At 36.1% G+C, this 10,513-nt stretch overlaps 1 protein-coding gene and 1 non-coding gene across 7 annotated transcripts in view; both read right to left on the bottom strand.

The window, feature by feature from the left end:
- Positions 1-10,513, bottom strand: part of CCPG1 (cell cycle progression 1) — a 45,229-nt gene that overhangs the window by 1,516 nt on the left and 33,200 nt on the right. For all 6 annotated transcript variants that reach the window (XM_014453419.2, XM_023751621.1, XM_023751624.1 and 3 more), the window contains 2 exons: positions 5,782-5,903; positions 2,020-3,428 (listed from right to left, as the gene is read on the bottom strand). In XM_014453419.2, coding sequence (XP_014308905.1) covers positions 2,020-3,428; positions 5,782-5,903 — 1,531 coding nt within the window. The remainder of the gene's footprint in view (positions 1-2,019; positions 3,429-5,781; positions 5,904-10,513) is intronic.
- On the bottom strand, positions 6,431-6,537 carry LOC111825381. The gene has a single exon (XR_002828546.1). It is a non-coding gene; the product is annotated as a U6 spliceosomal RNA (small nuclear RNA).

The following is a 10,513-nucleotide window of genomic DNA, read 5'->3' as shown; positions in this document are numbered from 1 at the left end:
AATCTCTTTTCCCTCTTACAGCTCAAGTTAACCCCTGTTTACAGTTACTGGTTTCCTCTCTATAATCAGGCTCTGTCACTACTCAACCAGTCCATAATGCCACCAGGCTTCTGTCACTACTTCCCTTGAAACAGTGCATAATGCCATCCATGGCCACTCAATTCCCCATCCAAGAAATCTAGTCCTTTTTTTTTAAAGCGTTAACACACATATATTCTTTTTACTTGAGATCATCTTTGGATGTTCATGATGCCACTCTCTGGTCTTGTCATTCTCAGCCTTCTTTTCCTACAACCCCTCATACGTTGGTGTTCCCCAGGAGTCTGATAAATACTTCCAGCCTAGACTACACACACACAGTCTGGGCTAGACTAATGGCCAATTAATCCTCTCCTTTGGATGGCAATAGGTTCCTCCAAGCACAACTCATTTCCAATTCCCCTTACTCAAAACCTTAACCCAGAAATCTGGAAATTGTTGCTTTCTACTTCACAAGAAACACCACTAATTTTACTATGTATTACTCAAATATCTCCCCCTTTCCGTTCATGTCTGTATTGTTTTAAAAACCACCTTAGCTTCATCCTTTCCAATAAATCCCACAGGCTACTGCCAGTGATCCAAAACGCCATAAAGCACATCCTTGAGCATAAAATGTGGCTCTTCATGTGAGCTAAATATTGTCTCTGTTCATACCCCAGCACTATCTTGCCTCCCTAAAGTGGCATGTCGTCACATCTCCAAATACCTATCTGCTTGGCAAATTCATTTCTCCTTCAAAAGTCAGTTTTAAAAAGTTTAGTTACTGACTCTCTCAAAAGCTTGTGAGCTCCTTCACAGCAAGAATTGTTCATTTGTTTCCTCAGTGCAGCCTCACAGCGCTTTACTCAGTATAAGCACTAGATATTCACTGAATGACTAATGACACCAGTCTCATTATTTTACAGACACATTACTTTTATTCAGATATATAGGGTGTCCCCCAAAAATGTATACACACTTTGAATGATTATAAAGATGGTGTTTATTAATATACAGTTCATTTTAAAAATTTAAAAGAATTTACAGAAATGAATGGTTTTTGTCAATGCCTGTTTTCAAACTGATGACCATTCTGGTCCAGGCACTGCTGGTAACTCGAAGCAATGGAAAAGCAAACATCAAGAATCATTTTGTTCGCTATTTGTGTGCCCTCAATTCATCTGTTTTGTGCCGTAAACTTTATCTTTTATGTATCCTCATAAAAAAAGCCTACTGGATAAATTTTATTTGTTCAAAGCTTAGTCTGGCTAAAAAGAAAGAAACATCAACTGAGCTATCAGCTGTTAAAGTATGTATACATGTTTTTTGGGACACTGTATAACTATCTCAAATGTAAAAAATAAAGCTAACATTTGAAGATTAGTCAAGTTTTATATTATTGAATATAAAGGTGATAAGCAAAAGATAGTTATTTTTAGAAGTTATGTACAAAGCACACACATTAGAACTTGTGGCTTGTCAAGTTTGCTTCTTTAATCATATCACTACAATAATTCTGTAATAAGTGTATTAAATATTGTAATTTAGTTGGCAAATGGAATAGACCAATGAAAATAAGTGGGACATCCAAATCATTACATGTGAGCCCTTCTGACTTCAGAATTTAATTTGAATTGTTCACTCCTAGCTTCCCCAAAGTGAGTAAATAAAAGATTAAAGGAAAATTTCACTTAAGGTGATTACCTTTTCATATACACTAAAATGAAAAGAAACAAAATAAGCTAATGAAACTATTTGCTTAAGTCAAACTGATTATATGAAATTTTCAGTTTGTAATAGCTATTAACTTGAAATTATATCTTTCAATTTAATTTATTCTAAATTCTCTGGCAATAAAGTACTTTTACAAATAGCACTATTTTTTTGTATAAGTACTTTACAAATAGTAACATCCAAGAAACTTATCAAATAATAAAATGCTATCCAATCTATAAATGTTAAAAACTATTATAATAACATGGTGCTATGTAAACCGACCTGGGTCCATATGGAGGGGAAAAAGTGTGACCAAAGAAGTGTCTATATATATATCCATCCAACTTCTCAAACACTCCATCATTATCTACTTGATATTCCTTCATGTCTTTAAGATAATCTTTAACATCATTAACAAAGTCAGTGAAGAGCTTCTGATCATGTATAAAGATACCATGTATGAAAAACTTATTGATGAATTGATCAAGTTCTTTCCAATGATGAAAACTATCCAGTTTCTCTAATAAGTACCTTTCAATTAACTGTCTAAATTCATCTATCCTTACAGGATTGGACACTTTCATATTAAAAAGGTTAATGGATTCCTGTTGAGCACATTCAAATACACCAGAACAAGACTTTCTGAAAGAATTGTAATTTTCACTACAGCCATGTTCAGCACTGCATTTCTGTGAATTTGTATTTTTCCCAAATTCTTCAAAGTGAATTGGCTTTTCTTTCCTTCCCTCCCTTTGCATGGCAGGGCCTCGATTATTCTGGTTTTGTGTACGGGCCTTATACTGTGGATGTAAGTATTCACTAAAAACTGTTGGTTTTTTAGCTGCTCCTTCTTTTGTACCACCAAATCTTTTATTGCCCTTTTCATCAAAGATATTCTTGGTGGTATCTTTGAAATGTCGGAAAGTGGATTTAACTGAATCTGAGAATTTTTTCAGATTTTCTTTTACAGCTTCTTTAGCCTGCTTAATTTTTTCTTTATGGTGCCTCACAAATTCTTTGGTAGAATTCTTCATGGCATCAAATGTTTCCTTAACTGAACCAAAAAATGTTTCTTTTGACTTATTTTTGGCCCTGTAGTTTCCTCTGCTCCCTTTCTTTTTTCCATCAGTTTCTTGTTTTCCATTTTGATCTTTTGCCTCAATATACAGTCTTTCCCACAAATCAGAACGCTGCTGTTCAAAGGTTAGCTTCCGTTCCAGCTCAGTGAGTCTTTCCCGTAAGATTTCTACTTCCTTTTTATCTGTCAAAACATTGGGAGAATCTGGGTTGCCATCTGACTGCCTAGAGCTTAACTGCTGAAGTTCCACCCTTAAAGCCATGGTTTTCAGTCGTTCTCTCTCCAGTTCCCTCCTTAGCATCTTTGCTTCTGCCAATAAAGTCTCCCTTTGATTGAGGATGCTGCGTGTTTTCTGCTTTTCTTCTTTCAAATACTGCTTAAGTTTCTGGTTTTCAGTACCTAATTCAGTACTTGTCCCTTTATCTTCCAATATTCTAATCTGTTCTCTTAGTTTCCTTAACTCTTCTTGTAATGAAGACAATGCTTTTTCTTCCTTCTCCAGAGATATTCTTAAATACTGATTTTCTGTATCAAGGCTCTTTTTTTGAGTTTCAAAGGACATCTTCTCTGCTTCAGTAAGGGTCCAACACTTTGCAAGGTTTTCCTTCAATGACTAAATTTTTGTGAAAGAAAGAAAAATGGCAAGTGCTTTAAAAGCTGAATTTAAATCTTTAAGACATATAATTTTTAAAATCTTTATTGTTGAAAGTATTACAGATGCCCCTCTCTTCCCCCGTTTGCCTCCCTCCACCTGGATCCCGCCCCACCCGAGGTCTTCACCACCGTATTGTCTGTGTCCATGTGTTTCCCATAGTCATATGAAATCCTTACTGGAGAAAAGGAAATAGGCCTCCTATCTGTTGACTACAGGATTCTAATCTCTCATGAGAAGGCTCCTAGAGAGAATGTAGGCAGGACTAAAGGTTTCTGTGATCTTTGTGTGAGGGAGATTATTTTTTATAAAAAAGTGAAAGTGAGAGATGACTTCATGCTTCAAAAAATTCTCTTTATATATACTGCACTCTCAGAAGGAAAAAATTTTCAATAATCTTTATCCTATTTGAAACACCGTAGTCCTATGTAAATTAACATCTCTAAGTTCTGATAAATCATATAATTTCTCTTGCCCTTAAAAGTACAGAATGAATCTTGCTAACATTTATAACTAATTCTCCCAAATTCAAATAATCTAAAAAAACTAATCAGATTAGCTATATAATTCCAAGGTCAACACCCTTGATTTAAAAAAAAACTCATGTTCACCGGGCCAGCATGGCTCAGTGGTTCAGCATCAACCTGGGAACCAGGAGGCATGGTTCGATTCCTAGTTGCGGGCTCAATCCTCAGTGTGGGGCGTGCAGGAGGCGGCCAATCAATGGTTCTCTCTCATCATTGATGTTTCTCTCTCTCTCCCCCTCTCCCTTCCTCTCTGAAATAAATAAATATATATATTTAAATATATACATATATATGTATATGTATATGTATATATGTGTGTATATATATATGTATATATTTAAGTCCTTTAAGAGAATGACAGTATTTTCCACTTGAAAAATAACTACCTGAAATGGATATTTCACTGTCTGGCTTATGAATCTTCAGAGAACAAATTAAAATTTAAAGTTTCATTATAGACATATCTTTAAATGCATAGGCAGAGGCAGCCACAGAATGACTAGAAGGCACAACATTCCTTATCCAGTAAACTGTATATTCTTGAATTAAGTGACTGGTAAGTAGATCCTTAGCAGGTCCTCCATGAAGATCTTCAAAATTCAAACCACATTTAACAACTGGAGACAAAAGCTCTACAAGAACTAACTCAGTAAAGATGTATGCAGGGCAGGTCTCCTAAAAGCCAGTGGCCTAGGGAACCAAAAACCATAATGGTGAAAGAAAATGGCTACTCTTAAAAATATCCTCTGACCAAGGTAGGGAAAACTACACTATTTACAATTAACTTTAGTAGTCCTTCCCTGAAATGTGGGATTCTGTCTTCAGAAGAAATATAATCGGAACCCTTTATGGGATGGGATAAATACATAAATTAAGTATAAAGGAAATTTGGGGAAATTGAAAAAAAAATAGAACAGTTTATTTTCCTAACCTGATTTTATCTATAATCCCTACACCCTTCCCAGGAAAGAACTAAACAGGAGACCAGCTATTCTGCTGGTCCTCATAAACCCACAAATGTGTTAGGTAACTGGACAAAATGAACAGCACAGTCCTGCTGGAGTTAGGTGAGTTTTAGGAAAATATTAACATGCTATCTCTTCCATCAGAACTAACAAGAAACCTTAAAGGAAAAAAACTGGCTTATTTTCTTTGATCAAGGGAAGGGCTTAAGATACAAACACTCCTCTTTCTCACTGAATGAAAATGTTTTGCTCAGCTCTGTAAAAATACAGTTAATAGTAATGTTATATATATAATATCAATTTAAGATAGGTTAATTGTAATATAAGTGATTAGGACTAACATCTTCGAAGTCAGAATTAAGCTCTGCCAGTTGCTAGCCTTGGGAAAGTTACTTAGCTTTTTTGAATCTCTTTCCAGTCTTTGAAGTGAAGTTAACACTTGCTTAATTCAAAGGGTAGTGATGAAAAATGAGAAATATTGTATGTGAGGTACTCACAAAAGTGACAAAGACACAAAAAGTATTCAATCAACAATTATTAATATTATTGATTTACCAATCTATACTATAACTATATCTGAATAGCATATTAATTATGGGCTAACAATTTTTATAAAATGTACTAGAGACCCAGTGCACGAATGCACTGGTGGGTTCAGCCAGCAGGCTGGCTGGGGTGGGGGGGGGCGATCAGGGGCAGTGCTGGGGTTGTCTGATGGGGGGCGGGGCCGGCTGGGGCAAGGGGCTGAGGGCATTCTGGTAGGTCCACTATTTGGTCAATTTGCATATTACCCTTTTATTATATAGGTTTAGTAGTACACACCTTATAATCTGTAACAGAGACTTGTTTCTGGTCACATTGGGAAAGATAGTCCTTCATGTCAATCAATTCATCTTCATGTATCTTTCTGATTAACTGTTGACGTTTCTGAATCTGAAATGTGCCTAAAAATGAACATTTTTATTAGAGATATATAACATATTATGATTACCAATATTTTGAAACATAAGAAAACATTTAATCTGCATATATTTAACTAATCAAGATAGGATCATTTCCTTTAAAATAATAGCACTTCAGTTCTATAAACATTCTCAATATATAATAAACAAAGAATGAATAAGTAAAATCTCACGCTGTCATTCATCAAATCGTGGTAGATGCATGTTAATATAACAGATCAAGCCAAACAGGTTAATATATTTTTTGTTTTATTTCTCATATACCAGGGACATTTAGGTGGTTCACAATCCTTTTGATTAAAACAAACAGCCCACACTACCCTAACAAAGAAAACAATTTATGTAATGTTTTTATCTTACTCTATAAAGGCACTCAGGTCTGGTTTTGGGGGTTTCTTTTTTTTATAATTAAAAGTCACAATTTTGCTCTGAGTGCCACACGCTGTGCTTTGACTCATATTTCTTCCACGCTAATGAAAGTGTGTGAAGATGCCCACTGGGGCACTGCACAAAATATGGAACGCTTCACGAATCTGAGTGCCATCCTTGCACAGGGGCCATGTTAATCTCCTCGGTATTGTTCCAATTTCAGTATACATGCTGCCAAAGCGAGCACTCAGGCCTGTTGGTTATGAGGGATCTCTGAAGTACATCAATTACTGCACTCCCCATAAAGAGAAAGCAAGCATGAAGTCTACTGACAGGTTATAAGGAAAAACAAAAATTTATATTTTTTCTTACTATATTTTACCTAAGTAATATAACACAAACCCAAAAGGTATAACAAGGAAAATAACTGGCTGTGATTATCCACCATTCAAAGCCCAAATCTTTTAAGACTGCATTGGTTAGGTCTGTACTGAAGTATCACTATCCCTATCCCAGCAGTGATAAAGGGATCTTAAACCAACTAGGATGCTATCTATTTTCACCTTAAAAATATAAAATGTTAATTTGCAAAGACATGCATTTTCACATGCTGCTACATGCTTCATGCATGAGAAAAAAACACCACGAAATAAAAAATAAGGCAAAACGCGTTTGACAATATTATATCTACTGAGTGGCATAGCATTGTGTAAAGATATCACAGAGTTTTGTAATGAAAGGATGTAATGACAGTTTAGTATTTCTTCTCTTACAAATTAATTTTTAGTTTCTTCAATACATCTTGAAAAACACTAAAAACTTTTGCCAAATTAGACAACTGTTACCAATTAACAGCTGATACTGTTAGGATTTACGTCCTTTCTTTAAATTTTCTAATTTATAAAAGCATGGCAAATTTGTTTCAGTATTACTCAAAAGAATCTCAGATTTTTAAAATTGTTGAAATAAATACATCTTTAATTCCCAGAGTGACTGAAAATCTTTCTTTTCAAACTTCTAATAGGATGAATTCCTTCGCTCACTGGAAAAGAACCTAAAACTATGTATTGATATCTGATTTGGCAGTACTATTACATAGCATATGTTTGATGACTGTCTTTATGTGGACTTTTTCAACCAATTAGGTTTTTGGTTTTTTTCCAAAAGTGAGGTGGAAGCCACTCCCTGAAGTTTTGGTCCTCCCCCCATACATACACATCTTCAGCTGCCTAACTATAAAGTGTTATCGCTCAAAGTATAATCTTTGGCCTTCTGGTACAAGCCTATTTATCTTAATCTTATTAACCCACTGTCAGTTTTTGCTGTCACTGCTGTTAAGACTTCTCTACCAATCTCAACAGAGCTTCCAGCCGCCTGTTGGGCACAATTTTGGGGACAACTTCATAAAAATAAAATAAAATAAAACTTTAACTGTTGCCCTAAACCATTCTAAAGTTGGGTAAAAACAAACCAAAGTGGCTCACCATCTATTTATTTATCATCTAATAAAACTGTTCCCCATTAACACCCCCACCTCCAAAAGTAAAGCAGTAGCATACTTACTGCAATTTAAAAAACAAACCACCAATATCTCCATTTCCTAGCTCAAAGTTGTCTTTTCCATTACTAGTTCAATGTCCCTTATTTCACCAACCTTTTCTCCATATGCACTATCATTATAATTAAGGCCCTGGTCACTGAATATCTAAATTACAAAACTTTCCGAATGACTGTTTTAATTTTCCTCATACCGTTTTTCTTTCCTACACTTTTTCTCTAAAATTATTGCCATCAGTTCACTCTATAAATCAAACTCTCCTACCAAGTTCCAAGATGTTTTACAATATAACAGCATCCCACAGAGTCCAACCTTACACTCCATTATTTCTAAATATCAATTCTGCTCTAGTCCAGGCAGACTGCTCCCAAACCCGGCAAGTTTACTTTCAAGTTATCAGACTCTCCATTGCAGGAATGTTCCACTTTCCTTCCATTTCGCATAAGCATAATTAAGACCAAACACACCTCAAATCCTACCATCTCCAGGATGACTCAGTAAGTGTAGCCTTTGAGCTATAATTTGTCTGTTCTACATAATGTGGCACCTACTTATATTCTGTTATGTTGTTGTTCAAGAGCTGGGCAGCCTACCAATACTTAAAGCAACTTCATGAGAAAACTGAATCAACTGACTTTCACTAATGATTTAGAATATGGATAGCTTATGAACAAAGAAAAGTAAGGAAGATAGGTGCATCATATATGAAGATTTTTCTTTAAACCTCTATAAGCAGTTTCAGAACCTTAAGCAGTCACAAATACTTGTAAGTACATTAATTTACTATCCTCAAACTACTTTTCTCTTCCTTCCAGGATAGGTCTGAAACTCCAAAATTATATAGAGCCAAAGTTGGTAAATGTTTTGGGTGGCTCTCTTAGTAGTATGTTTTTGTTAAATGATTATCAAACAACCCAGCTGGTGTGGCTCAGTGGCTGAGTGTCAATCTATGAACCAGGAGGTCATGATTCCTTCTAGTCAGGGAACATGCCTGGGTTGTGTGCTCGATCCCCAGTAGGGGGCGTGCAGGAGGCAGCCGATTAATGATTCTCATTATTGATGTTTCTTTTTCTCTTTCTCTCTCTCTCTCTCTCTCTCTCTCTCGGATATCAATAAACATGTATTTTTTAAAAAATGATTATAAAGAAAATGATTATGGTGTACAATGACTGACTTCATGGTGCATGAGAAATTCAAACTGGCTCTGAAGTCAACTCTAAAGAGCTCTTAAAGTGTTGAGATCAGTGACAGAATTTTTTAAAAATGTGATGTAGTTTAAATAATGATCTTGAAGAAGTAATAATTATTCAGGTAAGTTTTTGTATGTTCACTGAGCCAGTCTTATTACTATATAAACCTTCTTCATATTATGTTACTCAGTCTTTTCATATTCTGAAGTTAATTTCAAGAAGTACAGGAAAATGTTTTAGTAAATATAATTATCAAAGTAAATTTTACAAATGACCCAAATCCTAAATAATGGCAATAATTTCTCAATTTTGAAAGCACTCCTCTCTAAATTGGTCTTTCTACAAAATACTTAAAAGTTCATGCAATTGGTGAGGTTTTAATGGAATCTGGATTAACATTAAATTACTAATTTTATTTTTAGTAGGAAAAAAGATTAGGATGACCTTCTCCTTTGTTACCTCCAGGTTTACCTGTGGGGGGAAAAAATCATGCTCAAAAAATAAAATATATTCACACATTTGCTCCAGCTAGATAATAAAAAAGTTAAGTCAAATCTCATCACAACAAATTTCAAGGAAGGACACAAATTATAGTATTTCAATAATAAATTCAAGCAGGAGTGTAATTACTTATTTTTATTAATATAAAGTTAAATACAAGAAGAAACACATTTTACTGACTCTAACTTAAAACAAGTATTGACTGTCTTCAGTAAGTTACCTCACATTCTACTACATTGAATAATGTATTTTTTCCACAAATCAACATGGAGTATTTCTTCAATCTTTATATAAGAAACACATTGGTAGAAGGAACTAACAAAACAGGGATACTTCAGAAAGTTAAACTGTGGATTATGTAGTAAAAAAAATCCTAAAAGTAGTTAATATAAGGCAAACTAAAATTTGTTGACAAGATCTAAGACATTTGTTTTAATTCTAATATAGCAGTGTGTGACTGTTCAGTTCTCACTCTCAGCTTTGTGCAAATTCGTATATCTATACATATAAAAGCCAGCGACCAGAATGCAGTAACGACCAGAACAACCAGTTGCTATGATGTCCAGAGTGGCCAGTGAACCCACCCGATTGGGGGCGGGGCCGGCTGGCAAACCTCCTGCAGCGCCTCCCCCAGACAGCCCCGCCCCCGATGGGCCCTCACCACCCAATCAGCCCACAGCCTCTCCCTCCCCCCAGCCAGCCCCACCCCCGATAGGCCCTTACCACCCAATCAGCCCACAGCCCCTCCCTCCCCCCAGCCAGATCCACCCCGATCAGCCCCCCCCCCCACTCCGATCAGGGGTAGGACCGGCTGGCCAACCACCTGCAGCCCCTCCCCCACACTGGTCCCACCCACAATCACCCCCCACCGACCAATTGCCCATGGCCCCTCCCCCTAGTCAGCTCAGCCCTGATAGGGCCCCAATTGGGGTCGGGCCGGCCGGACCCCACCCATGCAGGAATTCGTGCACTGG

This window comes from Myotis lucifugus, unplaced genomic scaffold (genome assembly GCF_000147115.1).
Source record: "Myotis lucifugus unplaced genomic scaffold, Myoluc2.0 scaffold_23, whole genome shotgun sequence".
Lineage (NCBI taxonomy): Eukaryota > Metazoa > Chordata > Mammalia > Chiroptera > Vespertilionidae > Myotis > Myotis lucifugus.
The sequence above is the reverse complement of the archived record's forward strand: the minus strand, read 5'-3'. Positions and strand labels throughout refer to the sequence as shown.